The sequence below is a fragment of the Nicotiana sylvestris genome, chromosome 5 (genome assembly GCF_000393655.2).
Source record: "Nicotiana sylvestris chromosome 5, ASM39365v2, whole genome shotgun sequence".
NCBI classification, from domain to species: Eukaryota; Viridiplantae; Streptophyta; class Magnoliopsida; order Solanales; family Solanaceae; genus Nicotiana; species Nicotiana sylvestris.
Window position 1 is genome coordinate 48,411,550 of NC_091061.1, and position 19,809 is coordinate 48,431,358.

Sequence of the window (19,809 nt, forward strand, 5' to 3'; positions counted from 1 at the left end):
TATTTTTGTTCTTTTTAGCTAAAAAAACAAGTGCTTAAAAACACTTTTATTTTATCCAAACACTACAAAATGACTTAAAATCAATTTTGACTTAAAAACTTTTAAAATAAGCCAATCCAAACGGGCTCTAAGTCAACAACTCTGTAAGTCCGTGGCAGAAGTATGTCCCTCCTTTTGATGATGAATGTCGGAAGTCATCTTCCCAAATCACCTTTTAGAGCTCATACCCATTTAACATGCTATTTCCATATCAAAAGGATGATACAACATGACTCAAAAAAGAAGGTTGATCACCCCAATGATCTAGCATCAATGAATGTTTAGTGAAAGCTCTTAAACAAGGCCATTGGCAAGATATAGCCACACATATTTTAAACCCGAGATATGAATCTGTACTCAGATCAAAACATGAATACGCAGCTCAGTTCAATAGAGCTATTTGAGAAACAGGATAATCTATACTTCCTCTGTCCCACGTGGCACACTCTCCTTTTTAGTCCATCTAAAAAAGAACTCATTTCTATATTTCTATAATTAGAAACAGTTTAGAATAAATTGTTCACAAGTCCTTGTGTATCAGAACTTCATCTAGGTGTGAAGCAAGAAGTGTTGAGATCGAAAAACCCCTTGCCTAAAGATTTCTGTTGAAAAACTAAATTTCTTTATAGCCAATAGAAGAACAATAGTAGCATTGTGAAGCCAAAGCATATGCCAGACAACACCAGTTGAAAGTATAGCTTTCCTGTGACACGAATCAAACATATCTAGGATTTTTTATACATTGGAGTCCAACGAGGAATCAAAAATATGAACTGCAGTTTTATTTCCTTTGTTTAAAAAAAAATAAAATTGGAACTCACTCTCCAATCCTCTCCGCCCTCCCCCTTCCCCCAAGAGGCCAATGGTGATTACCCAACTTCTTGGTTGGAAGCGAAAGCGTCTCTATTTTGATAACCTCTATCGGTTATAGGTACTCTCGCTCTGGGATCAGAAGCAATAGCCCCTTCGCGTCCATCTTTTGAAACGTATTAAAGCTATTACAAGTGGAAAAAGACGACGGAATCATTACACTTCCAATGTAGGAACTCCGGTTGTACAAGCTCATGGTGAGTTAAGTCTTTGCAGAAACCGGGATTCATTGCACTCATGAAGAAGGGAAGTACCCCTTGAAGCAATGGACAGAATGGTGGAGTGCAAGAAGGAATTCGTGCACATTAGACCATACAGCGCAGGCAAATGAAAAAGAATGGTCCTGACTTTGTCATTCAATCTCTTTCTCGGGTCCAATATACATGGTACAACATGCTGAAATTAAGATTATTATACATCCAAATAATCTGCCAAAAGATGGAATGATTCTTGATGAGCCCATTCCAAGAAATTGTGAAAGCGCAGCCTGAAATAAAAAAACAATATCGTTCAGTTCAAGTTCAACACAAAGAGGCCTCAACATAATATTAGCAGAAAGCAAAGCTCGACATTGACACACCAAACACAGATGTCTAGTATTAAACTAATTTTCATACAGAAGGAATAAACATAAATAACAGGGGGACTTTCAAATTAATCGCATGGCTGGTCTCTGGCAGAGGAATATGAATTTGCAATGGCAGTGAAGCAAGTACTGTTGACAAGTCCCTAGCGAAGTAGCACCTTGCATAGTTGAATTGCAAAGAGTTCCACATGCACCCAATCCAAGAATAAACCATTCAAATATTTATAACTGCTAGTTAGAGTTTGAATTACGTTACCACATCATCTAAAAGCTTGACATGTTATTGATTTAATTGTATCTCTAACATTGCCCTCAAGTGTGAGCCAGATTTTTTGTGAGTGAAGCATACGGAAATTCTTTAACAATGGTATGTTGGGATTCAAACTTTTTCCTACTTTCACTTGAAATGTGTGAGAGTCCATTGCTCAAATGGTCACTCAATTATGAGAGAATATGCTGTAAAGACATTTTAAAAAAAAAAAAAAAAACCCCCCCAGAAAAACCACTTGTTTATACACGTATCAATCTCAAAATCATTTGTCCGGATTTGTCCAAGTTCCGGCTGCCAAATCTAATGTGGCATTTTGTATCAGTCCACATGGACTTAACTAATGCCAAAATTAAAAATAAAACCCGACCTGCAACAACCTGATTTCAATATACAAAAACCCTAGCTCCCTCCTTATTTTATAAAAACAGTGTCTTCCTCATCTCTCAGGCAAGTCGATTAAGGGCATGGTTTCACTCCAGTCCAAAATTTCACTTTTGAGGTTGTTGCGGGTCGAGTTGTTGTGGGTCGGGATTTATTTTTAGTTTTGGTATTAGTTAAGACCATGTGGACTGATATAAAAATGTCACATAAGCTTTTGGCAGACGAAACCTAGACAAATCCGGTCAAGTGATTTTTGGTGTGACATGGTTATAGAAAAGTGACTTTTCTATTACCAAAAAAAGGACTTTACTACATAATCTTCAATAGTACAATAACCATTTGAGCGATGGACTCAATTATATGAACACCTCACTTAAAAGCTCGAACTTTTAAAAAAGAGACTTTTAATTACTTAATACTAGCACTAAGCTACTAACATAAAGAAAACTTCACCATTCCGAAATGTCATTAATTATCAATGTTGTTCTGACAAAATCAAGCAAACAGGTAAGACAACAGACTAATCTTCATCTACAGTTTGTGCAAATAACTTATTGAAAAAAAATATTATGCAGATAAGGCAATCCCTGGTATATAAAGCTAAATTATACAAGAGGAAACTCAACAAACAACTTGATCAGATCTATACCTCAATAAACTGGATATTGGCAACTCTGCTGGTCTTCTCAAGCTGAAGTCCACGTGCTAAAGTTATCTATGGAGAGTAATAGGTTATTAGCACAAATTGGAGGACGGGTCTACGGAATCAGAGTTCCTGATATTGGATCACATGACAGAATTAGAGTTAAGAATAGTACCTCTGCAAAGAAAGCTAGTACACCAAGTACAGCCATTAGAAGGAAAGAATAGAAACTAGGGAGTACAAAATTCTGCATTTGACAAAATAAGACAATTAGAAAAAGAAACTACCGAAAGCCAAGAAGGATAATTATCTATACATTATTAAAAGGTTGCCAAGATAAGAACACCCACACTCCAATCAATACTCATAAATACAGAGAGAGACAGGCCGCTATCAAAACAGAATGGACTAATAAAGGAAGTGTTTCACATAAATTGATACGGAGGGAGTAACTATAACCTCTTTACCAAAAAAGTTGGTTGGCAATTCAAATTATCACTTCACAAATATTTAAAGATGGCCGTCCATTTTCTGAACAATATTATTCATGGAGAGGAAGTTGCCAATAAACAATTATATCCGAAATATTTTTTACACTAGCATCAATGTACATGTCATAGTGAACTTCTGTGGATGCTTAATGAATATATATCTCGGCAAACATCATATGAAAGTTGCAACAGTTCTAATCTACCATGATTAAATGTATTTCCCTTTTATTTCACAAAGAACTAACGGCATGTACGATATCTTACTTCAAAGGCAAATGTAGACATCACAGCAGCAGGACTAGCAAACAGGACAAATGAAAAAACTGGAAGCCTGAAAGAAAAATGTTACTTGCTTAAGAAGCATATTATGAGAGAAAACAGTCAGCTGAATAAACCATAATACAATTAGATATTATAAACAGCTACTACTTACAGATTCTTCAGTCTTTGACTAGTTAACATAGGTAAGAAGGCCAAAGGAGTTTTTACATCTAAATTGTTCTTTTAAAGGACACATGATCACAATTGTTTAAATAAAAAACCTTTGAAAAATCTTGCCAAACTACCTCTACACTTGGTGAGCTTTCGGAGTGACAGCCAGAATGGAAAAAATCTATTTTCTACACGTTGCTGCAGTTCTTTAGAACATGTTGAGGAATTTGACTTATTGTGAGTTAACCAAAGTTGGGTGTGATCAAAGCACAAATTGGAAAATCCTATCTTCCTGGTTGTGATTCTTGGCAAGACCACTGTCTTACATAACTAACCATTTATGTCATGTATGGAATTGATCGGTATTCATGTCCTCCATGTGGTTTAAATCTGTAAAGAAAATTATTCCCTAGACTGACCTACAACAGATTAGAAGGCTATGTTCCTCCATACGCTACAATGAATTACTACACCTTTTCCTTCTCATTAGGGAAAAGAGAGAAAGAGAAAGAATGTCAAGCCAAAACATATTAATAATGATGATACATTCTTAAGATTAGAGAAGCAAGCCAACAATCTTACACTGGTTGATCTGCTGCCTTGGCTCCTGCTCTCGTAAGGCAGTAGGTGACTCCAGTAGCAGCAGATGAAAATAAGCCAACCAAACCAGCAAAAATGTGATGGCTACCCTTGAAATGAGATTCACTGGCTTCTATAGAACTTGGGAAAGCTCCTGTGAGAAAAGCTCCAATACTTTGAGAATTCAAATAAGAAACCAAATGAGATTCTAAGTTTTTCCCCTATTGAGCAAATCAGTCTTTCCAAACATACAACAAGGCACAGTTCATCGTCACTCCTAGTGCAAGCAGTTCATTTCTTCCTATAAGCATAGTATAAATCCAGGCCGCATGCTCAATTTACAGAGGGCAGTAGGTCAGTTATCTACTAGTTCAACCATCAGGCAAACTGGTCGAATCATTTAAAATATAATTTTAAAATGTAAAGGACTATAAAATCAAGTGACTTTGCTCCAACAGAATACATATGAAAATCATACAATTCATGAATGGAGGGCCTTTAGAATGAGTTGGTACAAGTAAATAAACTACCGTATGGGTAGGAAATCACATCCTGGTAGGGATAAAAAGAGCCACTCTTTTTAAGGTACCACAGAGAATGGAAGAATGAGCAAGGCATGAACCACTGCAGGTAGAAGAAAAGGGACAATTGTAAGAATGAAGGTGACACAAGTCCAAGAGCAGTACTCTTAACAGAAGTCGGATTGCGGTGATGGAAAGGATACGGATTTCTTTTTGGGATACTCTTTCTGAATGGGATAAGTTCCCTTCCTACAGGTCTAACAGTTAAAATTTGAAAGCAAAACATTTTTTCCCAAGTTAATTCTCCCACACCCGCAAGCAGAGGCGGACGCAGGATTTAAGTGTGACGAGGCACCACTGTCTTTATATATGCTAATAACTAGCGACAAAGTTTGGGGTGCAACTCTTTGGAAACTTAATGATAGTGATAACTTATCCGCAAAGTACAAACTCTCCGTCATCATCGTCGACACCGTCAGAGTCGATAGTTACTGCTCTTTGTCGAGGTGATTGTTGAAGAGAGAGAAGGGTTTGTATTTTTCTATTTGTGGAGAAAGGAGCTACGGTTTGGGGCTTTTGATTTTGAGGGAGGGATTTGAAAAGAATAAAATCAAGTAGTAATACTAATACTATAATTCAAGAAAGATAAATAAAAAACATAAACCAATTGACTACTAAGCACTAGCAGTATAAACTATCATTAAATTCAATAAAGAAAAAGAAAAACACTAAGGTGCAGGGAGCCGGGTTTCGATCCCCGGTTGCCATAGTATGGAAAGGGGGTTTTGAAGTCCAGTTGACCAAAGCTACCATCCGCCATTTTGTAATTTAGGGGGCACAAAGTAATTTATCTATGGGGTCCTCGATGTATATGCATATACATACAAGATATATATACATTGTTTTCCAGAGGCTAACGGGTTCCGGTGACCCCCCCTACCCTGACAGTAGGTCCGCCCCTGCCCAAAAAAGCTCTCCTTTTTAGGAGGTCTAATATCAAAAGTAGAAATGCCTATTACAGCTTTAATTGGCCTTGGGTTCATGCCTGAAGGTCAAGTAAGGAACAACTGCCCCCCCCCCCTAAGTCCCTAGTTCACTGGGATCTCCCTTAGAAACAAGGGCAGGGTCGGCTGCATTTAGTTCTACTTGTTGATTTACACTTGAATCGTCTGATGCCAACTCCTAATAGTTTGGTACCAACTCTCAAAAAAACTTTGTTAGTTCAGAAACAGTTACAGATATTTAGTTATTTACTATCTTCTGTACCTTGTGGTTTGAACATTGGCTGAAAAATGAACAGCAAACCAAAGAAACTGCTCGCTAAACCTGCAATAAGGCAATAATGATAAAGAATACCCACAAAAGAATAAGAGATAAAAAATACAAGAAATGTCCTCTAAAAGCAAAAGAAAAACCTATTCAAAAAACAGTGGCTTTCTCGAAGCTAGAAACAGCAAATTTCTTGGTTAACTAATAAGAGTCCTCTAAAAGCATATAATTCATAATTCACAATAGAAAATCTCCATTAGACAGATATTCATCTTACAAAAGAGTACATTGGCTTGTACAGTTTTGCCATCAACACTGAAACATCTATTACTCAATGCAGAGCAGCAATAGATGGGAAAGATAACCAAGTTTGAGAAATTGAAAGCATGGCCCAACTGATAGACAAACTGGAAGTGTTGAAGGAACTCTCAGATGATCCTGATTCCTTAAGCTGGCAGATGGTAAGAAAGGGAACCACTGAATCTAAGATCAATATTTTTAAGCTTTATGGGGCAAAGAAAAAACTTCAAATTTTATGTTACCTTCTCAAAAAGGAAAATTCAACTTTTCAATCATATATTTTCCCACCCTCAGAGCACCAAAAAATAAGGAGGCTGTCAAAGAGAAGGAACATAGAAGGATCATACATTGCAATGGACTTGCAGTGTTGTATGGTGAACACAAGAATAATGTATTATATCCATTTATCTTTCAGTTAAAGGTTCATGGGAAATTCAGATTTTCAAGAATCTCTGCTCCATTCCAAGGGACAGTCTACAAGAAGAAGGAAAAGGACCGGAGTTGCGCAACCAATTTACAATGATGTGTGTACGTTCACAGTTCTCTCAGTTTCACAGGGGTCCAGAAGATTTTCAGATTTTCAACTATCTGCGAGCCCCTAAAACCCAAACGTGAATAATATGGTCTTTTTATCAGCTTAAAAAACCTCAATCAATTTGAAATAGTAAACCATGCACACACCATACAAATTTAAATAACAAAAAAAAAATAAAAATCAACCTGGAGTTCTATAGATTGTGCATATGACCATACCTCCAATTTCTGCAATTTTTAACTTCTCATGCAATGTGACTCTAGCCACAGTTGAAGCCATAATTGGAGCAGTAAAGCTCAATATGATAGCCTGAGACACAGGTAGCCGCTGGATGCTGAAAAATAAAATTGACTGTTTCATGGTTACTAGTAAATCATGTTTTATAGAACAATAAAGGGGATGTAGCATGAACGGAGGAAGGAAATAATTATGGTAGAGTAAATTGACCATGAACAGTGGCATCCATGTTAATGTAAATGAAGGAGAATTCGAACCCATGGGATCCATTTACGTGTTGTATCTGGCTTTTCTCCTTCCAACTTGTTAAATCCCATTAAACTTTGTCCTCAGCACTTCTTATGTATATAACTACTAAATCAAGTGTATAAAACAATTCACCTTTTTATTTTTATTTATTATTCTCAATTGATATTGATAGTCATTTAATATTCAACATTGTGATTAATTTTTGTATTATTCAATTAAAACTCCTTAAGTTAGTTACTTTAACAGCTAGGGATGACAGGTTGGATATGTAACTTTTTCAGGTCTGCAAGATGGAGCCATGTTATTCAAACCCTCAAATAGTCTGAACCCAGATAAGGATGAACTTATAAGTGGAACAACCTGGAAGAATTCATCTCACATCTCCTAAATGTTGAAAGACTGTTTTCTTGCATCCGTAGTAAATATTCTTCTAAACTTATTAATTAGATCGATACCCTCGACATTTTCTGCTTTCTGTTCCTTATTGGAGCGCGGATTGAGGGGTTTAGGGTTTCTTTTCTCAGTCTAAGAAACACTGCTTACCTGTAGATGAAACTCATCAATGAGATGTATCCAGTGAGAGCTCTTAAGACCAAAAGTTTCCTGGCACTTGTTGGTCCAAATATTGGTTGGCCACTTCTCCTCAACCACACAGAGGAAAGAATTAGGACTACCGTACATCTTGCAAAGGCTATCTCAAAAAGAGGTACTGATTGAGCTGCCATTTCCAAAAACAACGAAAAATCATATTAGCGTAAAAGGAGTATACAGTAAAAGCAGTCATGAAACACTGGATACATCTTAAAGTATGTATCCACATACAAAATATGTTGACATATAACAGTAATAACATCAAAACCTTACTCAAGGAACTTCCATATAGAAATCTAAACTTGCATTGCAATTGCCTATTCAAAGGCAGAACCAAGTTAGACGCTATTATACTAGTAGAAAGGATAAGCAATGCCAAAAGACCTCCAGGTTCTGGAATCTGAAGTGGACAATGAGCTAAAAGTTATATTGCTTTGCTCCAAAGTGAACCTACAAACACTACTCTGTCTCGCACGCAAGTGCAGGGCTCTTCTCTCGAGAATTACTGCGTTCTGCTCAAACCCGTGGTCCTTTGACTCCTCATTTGGCCTAGACGATGTGACATACTCGTAAGTATCAGCAATAACATGGGTTTAGGTACTTCATAAGATCCTTTGATATACACTAAAAACCTGCATGAGTCAGCTTCATAGCAGAATCCTGTTCTCATACTCTAAATCCATAAGATATAGGCTTAAACAACATACTGAAAAATTGCTGCAGTGTTCCAAAGGAGCCTACCCTTCGCCGACCATATCCATGAAAATTGTAATCTCTAAATGTCATAGGAAAAACAAAGTGCTCATATCAACCCTGAAATAATCTCCTGACAACCCAGTGCAGAAGGCGCTGCGAAAAGAGCTTGGATATAATATGCACTATCCTGTCTCTCTAGATATATGAACAATACAACAGCTAAGAGGGAATCTGGCACCAGTCCCTCCTTCCCTGGTTTTCCTCCAAAGAAAATCCAAGTTGACTTAACAAAGAAGAAAAAATAGTCACAATGACTCTCTCTCTCTCTCTCTCTCTTCCCCAAGGTAAAATTTAACTATCATCTTCAATTTGTGTGTATAGAATGGCAGGTTATTGTATGAAGATCAGTTGCCCACAGATGAAAGCTTACGCTGAACTTAGCCGACTATCAGTTTCAGGCAGGAAACAGGACAATGACATCTTTGTATTTCTAAGTTATCAGTAGCTACATTGATATATGTATATAATACACATGCAAATGTTTTAAATAAGTTACTGACCAGTAAAAACATCTGAAACAACTCCCATTGTTGAGTAGATTATAGATGACAAGACCATGCATAGCAGACCGGAGTACCTCGATCCACTCCACAGCCAGACAATAAACTGCAGAAACGGCGATTTGTCTGGTTCAACTACTTTTATAACTTCCTCCTGCAAGGTGTCAGAACCTAATTAAGCATGAAAAAGTACAAGAATTATTTTGATTCATGTCACAATATCATAAACCGTTAGAATAAATCACGAAAGCAGAACATTTATCCACACAAAAAGAAAAGCACCAGAGCAGGGAAATATAATATGCAAGTAGGCATAGGCATTTTTGGGCTTGTATAAAGTACTGGGTTCGTGATAAAGAAAACAACAACCTAGCTAAGTGCAAAAACAAACTCTGAGCATTCCCTCCTTGAGGAAGTCACAGTACGGGGTAAAATAAATGCATAAATATTAGCATCACGACTAGAAGTTGCCTAAAGAAAGGTCATTCCTAGAATCTAAGGTAGAATAAGTCAGCATGCACGTCTGATGATAGAAGCACATTCACTTAGATAGAAAAACACTTTATAGCTACATAAGAATACTGCTAAAAAGAAAAACATGCCATAGTAGTAATCATGTTACATTCTCCGGACTTAACTGTATCAAAATCTCTCTCTTACCTGATGTATGTTGTGAATGCGTCTCAACTGTTTCCAAAATAGAGGATGCTCAATACATTCAACATGCTATGTATTTTTAAATAAACAAAAAGAGCTACCTTTTTGCAGAAAACTTCAACATTCTATTGATCTCTCTTTTTCTTCGTTCTTCATTTTGGAAATTTAACGCTAGGTACTGCACTCAAAAGGGAAACAAACATACCATACTCCCTTTTGTCCCATTTGATATGACACTATTACTGTTGAGGCAAAACAATTTTTTACTACAATCTTTTCAAATATTTCACCCTGATACTCAAATAATTAAGGATTTAATTCATATACACCGACAATGTAAAGGTTTTTCTACACTATTGGCGCTTTTTAACTTGTATAGTGGTTCAGTTACCATTTTTACGAGGTTACCTATATGCTTGTCAGAAAATTGACCTGTAGTTACCTTATTTATAACTTTATTGTGTAAATATGGTAACATGATTAGTGCATAGAACTAAAACCTAATAATTAATGACTGACATTATTCATTGTATAAAAACTTAGATATATAAAAGTTGCATTTTGACTAGTCCTGTAACTAAAGAACTGGCAACTGAAAATTCAGTAAATGAGCTCTGCAAATTTACAAATTTAAAAAATAAAAAATAAAAAAAATTAATGATTTCAAAATTGGAGTTCACCTTATTGAGCTTTTGCCTAGTAGGATAAGAGATGGTGAAGATGTTGATCTTAGGCCTCTCTGATTGGGTCAACAGAGGAGCAATTTGATCATCATCACAAATGGAAATTGAAGATTCAGCTGTAGAGGAAGAATCAACGGCTGTGATCGAAGACGGTCCCACCATTTCCACTACACCGATGGCGTCTTCAATGTCGTTGACTCCGATTCTTGTGCTGCCGTCGCCGTTCATCGGCTCTGCTATCGGCATTGTGCCCGTGTTTTACAATCTGGCAAAGGCGAAATTTGATTAATGGATTTTGTTGATCCGTCAATTCGAGACGGGTTTGGGGTGGGAATGTCGGGTACAGTACTCAAAGTTCAGACGTCGACCTAGACCCTCGTTTCATTGTTTGAAGTACATTTGGACGGCTAACATGTCAACTTCAGTTGCTTCATTTAGGTGGAAAACATTTCTTCTTATGGTTCATCGAATGAAAAATTGAATATAATAGGTTAAATCAAAAATATATGTGGAGTTTATAAAGGAAGTGATTCCTTTACAATTAAAATAGAAAAAATTAACTTTACTAAGATCTTTTATACAGAGTATATTTTATTTACACATCTTTTGTGTTATTTTTTATGAATTATCTGGTCGTATAACTAAAATAATATTTATAAAGAACTAGACTATTACATTTAACTGAAACTGTGAAGAAAAAATATTTAATGTGTACTCACATTTGGAGGTGCAATTTTTGATAATTTTGATCTATTTTTATGTTTGTTGCATATTTTTGGGATGTAATTTATGCTCTGTTTTTGTGTGTGTGTCTATTTTTGGTATGTGATCCAGTTTTCGGTGTTGCACTTTCTTGAATTTGATGGGACTTTCTTGCTATTCCTAGTTAGAATTTTCTTTTCACAATTCAGTAGATTTAACCGCCTAGTTTGTTAAGTACTTAATGGAGGCCAAAAGTGCTTGCTTTGGGAGCACATAAAGGACTAAACTGCTCAAGAGTATAATTTCAGGAACTATTTTCTATTTATCTTCAGACATAATGGACCATTTTTGTCATTTCTCATCATTTGTTTAATCAACACGAGTGAGGATGTTCACGATTCACGTTGAGTTGAGTTTTCCCTAAAAAGAAATTAAATAAATTTAGTGAATTTTTTAAATAATTAGAACCAAACTAATTAAGTCGAATCGATTCAATTTTTGCCTGTTTCATTGACTTATTTGCTTTATTTTTTTTTGGTTTTTTTCCCTGGTATATATATACACATGTCACACCTCCTTTTTGCGCGCCCGCCCCGAAGGGTTAAATGCGCGAGAGAGTTTTTCCAATTTAAGTGACAATATTCGAAATGAGATTATTTATTTAATTCAGAGTCGCCACTTGGGAAAGGTTTGGCTTTTGGTGTCCCAAGTCACCGGTTTATCTTGAATCCCAAATCGAGGAAATTTTCGACTTTTCCAAATGAAGTCTGCGAACCAGAAATTCTAAGTAAGGAATTCTGTTGACCCGAGGGAAGGTGTTAGGCACCCTCGAATCCCGTGGTTCTAGCACGGTCGCTTAAATTGTTATAATGGCTAAATATCTGATTTAAATACATGTTGTGACTTATGTGCTTTTATTAAGTTTAAACCGCTTTTATAATTATCATTTATTTTTATAGAATTGCAACGTCGTGAAAATGCATCTCGAACCACGTCACAATCAATGCACCCGTGGTCGTCGACACATTTTGACTCCGTTGAGATTTGGATTTGGGTCACATCAATGTGCACCCGTGTTTAAGAAGGTTAAATTATTAAAGGTACGCCTAAAGCAACTAGCGTATTGTTAATTTGGGAAGGCCGTAAAATTCGCTAAACGGTCTGTCCCGAATTCTAAGTATTTTAATATATACATTTAGAGGGCCCCGCAGCTTGTGCATTTTTGTTTGTCGAGGCTCGTCTCATTTTTATTTAAAAGGATAAACCTACAGTGACTATATTTTCTATTAAGTTCATCTCTAAAATAAAAGAAAATCTCTTAATTAATTACATGCTAAAAACGTAACTTATTAGTTACTAGTTTACGGCTAATGCGAATGGAAAATTGCGACTGAGTTTGTACAAAGAAAAACTGCTTTCATTCTATATTCTATTATTTAATAATACTAAAACGTGAGATTAACACACCATAATATCAAAACAGATTAACTATTCTCTGATTAATTTAAACTAACATTATTAGATGAAGAAGTTATACATATGCGACATCATTACTCATTTAATCAATCAACTACATTTTTATACAAAGAAAGGAAAATTATATTCAAACACAAATCTAAACAGGAGGGATTCAACAGGAACAAAGCCTGATTAATATTTCATTTCTCTTCAATCCGAGAGTATACAAATGTGTACCTGGAAATGGCAGTACAAGAACAAAAGAAGGAGAAGTCAGCAGCAATAATAACGCAGCAACAGCAGGTTCAACAACACCGCAAACCAGTAATAACTAGTAGAATAACCCAGCAACGGATTGAAAAAATCAGCAATACCAAAGTGCAATCACAGTCAAAGCAGAAGAGAGATGGATACAAGATGCAGTAGTTTACTGATTTTGAATAACACTCGAGAAAAGACAAACAGAATTTATTTAAGTAGAAGTTCAAGTTGTCTTTCTCTTCTTCAAAACTCTACCACTCTTCTTCAGATTTTCAGAAAGTATTACTCTAAAAAATATTCTCCCAAATAATAATCCTCTCCCTCTCTAAGTCTTACTTTTCTCTCTTTTTTGTTCAAGTCTAAGTTTTTTTCTCTAAGTCTAGTCCTCTTTTAATGTCAAGAAATGACTCTATATATAGCAAGACAAGTCTTCAATTCCCAAACCCAAATTATTCCCTCAATTGCATGCTTTGTCCCACTACTTAATGTTTCTTTATTTTAAACTTTGTCCCCCATGCCTACATTAAATAAATACCACATTACCAACCCATTACAATATGTCCCCCATGCCTACATTAAACAAGTACAAGATTCCTCCCCATTATGTTTTGTCTTGTCCCCCATTATATTAAACAAGTACATCAAAAACCCCACCCCATTATATTTGTCCCCCATGCTTAACATAAAGAATCAAAATAATGTTCAATTACCAAACTACCCCTCCGACCTTATTGCAATTACAAATCTACCCCCGAATGCAATGCAATTTACCAAATTACCCCCATCAGCTCTAAACACTCAATTAATCATAACTTGACCAAAATATGATCAAGATGACCAATTTCTCAACAATCTTCAACAACAATTATATGAACACGATGAACAACACAACTCAAAATTAATGGAATGAATTAACCATATCGGGAACCAATCCTGGTTAATTTAGACCATGAATGTATGAGCAAGAACACAACAATACGAACAACAAAACACATGATTCAAACTAAATTAACAAATCAAAGACAAACATAAACTCACATTAAATCACTGGATTTAATCATGAACTTCAAACAAAGATGAACATGAATTAAATCTATTTTTAGCAACAAACATGACGGATTCTAACGATTCAAACAACATTAATAATTTCTGGAAAATACATAACAACATGAAACAAATTGAAGAAATAACCAATTAAATTTCAATTTGAATCTAACAAACATTAAACTAACAAATATTCACTTAAACAACAATACAAACATGAAATAAACATGAAAAATAACTAATTAACTTCCATTTGAAATCTGAAAATTAATTCAACAAAAACATATGAACATGAACAAAACAAAAAATTAAACATCTAACCATAGACATGAACAAAACAAACATTTGCCGATTTTAGATTCGAAAATATCAAAACAAAATATGGACAAAATAAAACTCAAAAACTACTAACCGGAGATGAACAACAACGAACTCGATTGTATGGACTGTTTTGATGAACCTCAAAATGGGAATAAATCTGTCCGGACTCAACGACTAACTCGACGAAGAGCTCGACCAAACGACGATGAATGAATCTAAGAAGTTGACTGAAGCCACGCCGGAGCAGCAGCAGCAGCTGTCGCGGCAGAAGTGAAGGAACGAGGCAGCTAGGGTTCCGTTTGGTTACGTGACTGAGTTTGGACGACTGGCTCGAGCTTGGAACGTGAAGAAACAGCAGCGGGGGGGGGAGGGGACTGGACGACGAGGCAGTACATCAGCCATGGTTGACGCGAAACAGGAGCAGCTGGCAGCCCATGGCTGTGTGATGAAGAAGAGGGTAGCCATTGATGGGGAGGTTGGTGTTTTGAGAAGAAGAAGAAAGATGAGAAAGGGGGGGGAGGATGAGTTAGTGTTTTAGGGTTTTCTTGTTCTTTCTTTTTTTCTTTTGTTTTATGTTTTGAAAAAATGAAGAAGGGGTGTTGGGTTAATGGGTTAATGGGGCGGACCGGGTCAACCCGGTCTGTAGTGGACTGGGTCATGGAGAAGATTGGGCAATTTTTTGGGCCTTTGGCTTATAATTGAAGAAGTGGCCCAATCCGATTTTCTTTTGTATTTTTTGTTCTCTTTTCTTCTTTTATTTTCTAAAACTAAATTATAAAAATACTTAAATTATTATTAAGAACTAAATTAAGTTATAAAAGCGCAAATTAACTTCCAATAACAATTAACGCACAATTAAGTAATAATTAAGCATAAAATTGTATATTTGGACATTAAATGCTAAAAATGCAAAAGGTGCCTATTTTTGTAATTTTTAATTTTTGTAAAACTAATTTAATTACTACCAATTGTAGAATTAAATCCTACATGCAAAATGCGACATATTTTTATATTTTCTATTAATTTAACAAATAAGCGAACACAGACAAATACAAATAATTATCCAAACATATCACAAAAATACTCAAAATTGCACACCAAGGAAAATCATTTTATTTTGCATTTTTTGGGGGTATTTCTCATATAGGGCAAAAATCACGTGCTTACAGCTGCCCTCTTTGCCCGAAGACACGAAGGGTTTTCGCGCAAAGATAAAGTGAGCGATTTTTGCCTATCCGAGTACTCCGTGTGAAGCATTTTTTTTGAAAAAGATTTAACCGAACCTATGCTTCAAAGGTTTCCTACATATCCCTGACTAAAGGGGAATTAGGATAATGTAGTTCGGGAAATTTTGGGTAGTTGGGGCTACCATGGGACTGCAATGCTTGCTGTTATTGCTGTTGCCGCTGCTGTTGCTGCTTACTGACTCCTTTATTACAAACAAAGGAAAATTGAAACTGAACTAAACTACGTGTGCATGCCAACCTCTAGTTACAAGATTCCTATCTGTGATTCTTTTGCGACTTGATCCTGGGTCTTAGCTGATTCTACTTGTAGACTTCGATCTGAATCTTGATGCTTGCAAGTTGTAGGTGCCTGTTTATTTCCGGTACTGGGTAAGATGGGGTTGATAGAATTTGGGACCTTGATCAAACCTTTGAGCGATCCGCCCTTCGTTTTTCCAAGCATCTCGGAACATCTTCTCTTTTTGATTCTGGGTTGAGGCTCATCTCGTGGGTCTTCTTGATCCATGCGCCTCGAGGTCAGACCTGCGGGGAAAAAACAAACGAACGAAATCTTCTGCCCCAGTTTCACTAGGAAATTTCGTGAGTTATTTGCCAGGATGTTCATAGCATTGATGAAGGAATTGGATCAACGATATTGCCACAAGGTAAGAATACTCAGTTTAGGGTTGGAACCCTAAGGCTGGCGGAATGGAAATAGTTCAGTTCAGGGTTGGAGCCCTAATGCTGACTAGCTGGGGAGAAGCTCAGTTTAGAGTTGAAACTCTAATGTTGACCAACTAGGGGAAAGTTCAGTTTAGGGTTTAAAACCCTAATGCTGACTAAAGGGAAGAGTTCAGTTTAGGGTTTAAAACCCTAATGCTGACTAAAGGGAAAAGTTCAGTTTAGGGTTTAAAACCCTAATCCTGATTAAAGGGAAAAGTTCAATTTAGGGTTTAAAACCCTAATCCTGATTAAAGGGAAAAGTTCAGTTTAGGGTTTAAAACCCTAATCCTGATTAAAGGGAAAAGTTCAATTTAGGGTTTAAAACCCTAATCCTGATTAAAGGGAAAAGTTCAGTTTAGGGTTTAAAACCCTAATCCTAATTAAAGGGAAAAGTTCAGTTTAGGGTTTAAAACCATAATGCTGACTAAATGGAAAGAGTTCAGTTTAGGGTTTAAAACCCTAATGCTGACTGAAGGAAAAAGTTCAGTTTAGGGTTTAAAACCCTAATGCTGACTAAAGGAAAAAAGTTCAGTTTAGGGTTTAAAACCCTAATGCTGACTAAAGGAAAGAGTTCAGTTTAGGGTTTAAAACCCTAATGCTGACTGAATGGAAAAGTTCAGTTTAGGGTTTAAAACCCAAATGCTGACTAAAGGAAAAGTTCAGTTTAGGGTTTAAAACCCTAATGCTGACTAAAGGAAAGAGTTCAGTTCAGGGTTTAAAACCCTGATGATGACCGAATGGAAAAGAGTTCAGTTTAGGGTTTAAAACCCTAATGCTGACTGAATGGAAAAGTTCAGTTTAGGGTTTAAAACCCTAATGCTGACTAAAGGAAAAAGTTCAGTTTAGGGTTTGAAACCCTAATGCTGATTGAATGGAAAAATTCAGTTTAGGGTTTAAAACCCTAATGCTGGCTAAATGGAAAAGTTCAATTTAGGGTTTAAAACCCTAATGCTGACTAAATGAAAAAGTTCAGTTTAGGGTTTAAAACCCTAATACTGACCAAAGGAAAAAGTTCAGTTTAGGGTTTAAAACCCTAATGCTGACTGAATGGAAAAATTCAGTTTAGGGTTTAAAACCCTAATGCTGGCTAAATGGAAAAGTTCAGTTTAGGGTTTAAAACCCTAATGCTTGACTGAATGGAAAAGTTCAGTTTAGGGTTTAAAACCCTAATGCTGACTAAAGGAAAGAGTTCAGTTTAGGGTTTAAAACCCTAATGCTAACTGAATGGAAAAAGTTCAGTTTAGGGTTTAAAACCCTAATGCTGACTGAATGGAAAAAGTTCAGTTTAGGGTTTAAAACCCTAATGCTGACTAAAGGAAAGAGTTCAGTTTAGGGTTTAAAACCCTAATGCTGACTGAAAGGAAAAGTTCAGTTTAGGGTTTAAAACCCTAATGCTGACTAAAGGAAAGAGTTCAGTTTAGGGTTTAAAACCCTAATGCTAACTGAATGGAAAAGTTCAGTTTAGGGTTTAAAACCCTAATGCTGACTAAATGGAAAAGTTCAGTTTAGGGTTTAAAACCCTAATGCTGACTGAATGGAAAAAGTTCAGTTTAGGGTTTAAAACCCTAATGCTGACCAAAGAAAAAAGTTCAGTTTAGGGTTTAAAACCCTAATGCTGACCAAAGGAAAAAGTTCAGTTTAGGGTTTAAAACCCTAATACTGACTGAATGGAAAAAGTTCAGTTTAGGGTTTAAAACCCTAATGCTGACTGAAAGAAAGAGTTCAGTTTAGGGTTTAAAACTCTAATGCTGACTGAAAGGAAAAGTTCAGTTTAGGGTTTAAAACCCTAATGCTGACTAAATGAAATAGTTCAGTTTAGGGTTTAAAACCCTAATGCTGACTGAATGGAAAAGTTCAGTTTAGGGTTTAAAACCCTAATGCTGACTGAATGGAAAAGTTCAGTTTAGGGTTTAAAACCCTAATGCTGACTAAAGGAAAAAGTTCAGTTTAGGGTTTAAAACCCTAATGCTGACTGAATGGAAAAGTTCAGTTTAGGGTTTAAAACTCTAATGCTGACTAAAGGAAAAAGTTCAGTTTAGGGTTTAAAACCCTAATGCTGACCAAAGGAAAAGTTCAGTTTAGGGTTTAAAACCCTAATGCTGACTGAATGGAAAAAGTTTAGTTTACAGTTTAAAACCCTAATGCTGACTAAATGGAAAAGTTCAGTTTAGGGTTTAAAACCCTAATGCTGACTGAATGGAAAAAGTTCTGTTTAGGGTTTAAAACCCTAATGCTGACTAAAGGAAAGAGTTCAGTTTAGGGTTTAAAACCCTAATGCTAACTGAATGGAAAAGTTCAGTTTAGGGTTTAAAACCCTAATGCTGACTAAATGGAAAAGTTTAGTTTAGGGTTTAAAACCCTAATGCTGACTAAAGGAAAGAGTTTAGTTTAGGGTTTAAAACCCTAATGCTAACTGAATGGAAAAGTTCAGTTTAGGGTTTAAAACCCTAATGCTGACTAAATGGAAAAGTTCAGTTTAGGGTTTAAAACCCTAATGCTGACTGAATGGAAAAAGTTCAGTTTAGGGTTTAAAACCCTAATGCTGACCAAAGAAAAAAGTTCAGTTTAGGGTTTAAAACCCTAATGCTGACCAAAGGAAAAAGTTCAGTTTAGGGTTTAAAACCCTAATGCTGACTGAATGGAAAAAGTTCAGTTTAGGGTTTAAAACCCTAATGCTGACTGAAAGAAAGAGTTCAGTTTAGGGTTTAAAACTCTAATGCTGACTGAAAGGAAAAGTTCAGTTTAGGGTTTAAAACCCTAATGCTGACTAAAAGAAATAGTTCAGTTTAGGGTTTAAAACCCTAATGCTGACTAAAGGAAAAAGTTCAGTTTAGGGTTTAAAACCCTAATGCTGCCTGAATGGAAAAGTTCAGTTTAGGGTTTAAAACCCTAATGCTGACTAAAGGAAAAAGTTCAGTTTAGGGTTTAAAACCCTAATGCTGACTGAATGGAAAAGTTCAGTTTAGGGTTTAAAACCCTAATGCTGACTGAATGGAAAAAGTTCAGTTTAGGGTTTAAAACCCTAATGCTGACTAAAGGAAAAAGTTCAGTTTAGGGTTTAAAACCCTAATGCTGACTAAATGGAAAAGTTGAGTTTAGGGTTTAAAACCCTAATGCTGACTAAAAGAAATAGTTCAGTTTAGGGTTTAAAACCCTAATGCTGACTAAAGGAAAAAGTTCAGTTTAGGGTTTAAAACCCTAATGCTGACTGAATGGAAAAGTTCAGTTTAGGGTTTAAAACCCTAATGCTGACTGAATGGAAAAAGTTCAGTTTAGGGTTTAAAACCCTAATGCTGACTAAAGGAAAAAGTTCAGTTTAGGGTTTAAAACCCTAATGCTGACCAAAGGAAAAGTTCAGTTTAGGGTTTAAAACCCTAATGCTGACTGGATGGAAAAAGTTCAGTTTAGGGTTTAAAACCCTAATGCTGACTGAAGGAAAGAGTTCAGTTTAGGGTTTAAAACCCTAATGCTAACTGAAAGGAAA

The 19,809-nt window shown here is 36.0% G+C and overlaps 1 protein-coding gene across 2 annotated transcripts; it reads right to left on the bottom strand.

Annotated features, from left to right (window-relative positions):
• Positions 1-1,118: 1,118 nt before the first annotated feature.
• On the bottom strand, positions 1,119-11,063 carry LOC104244829 (uncharacterized). 2 transcript variants are annotated; one of them, XM_009800331.2, is made up of 10 exons: positions 10,588-11,063; positions 9,251-9,404; positions 7,947-8,121; positions 7,136-7,251; positions 6,080-6,139; positions 4,296-4,446; positions 3,546-3,612; positions 2,966-3,037; positions 2,797-2,862; positions 1,119-1,396 (listed from the first exon to the last, which is right to left on the bottom strand). In XM_009800331.2, the coding sequence occupies exons 1-10, from the start codon at positions 10,834-10,836 to the stop codon at positions 1,262-1,264; spliced, it is 1,245 nt and encodes a 414-aa protein (XP_009798633.1). In that variant the 5' UTR covers positions 10,837-11,063; the 3' UTR covers positions 1,119-1,261. The 2 variants fall into 2 exon arrangements, with proteins under 2 accessions (XP_009798633.1, XP_070030478.1); XM_070174377.1 differs by lacking the exons at positions 1,119-1,396; positions 2,966-3,037 and having other exon boundaries at positions 2,839-2,922.
• Between the last annotated feature and the right edge of the window lie 8,746 nt (positions 11,064-19,809).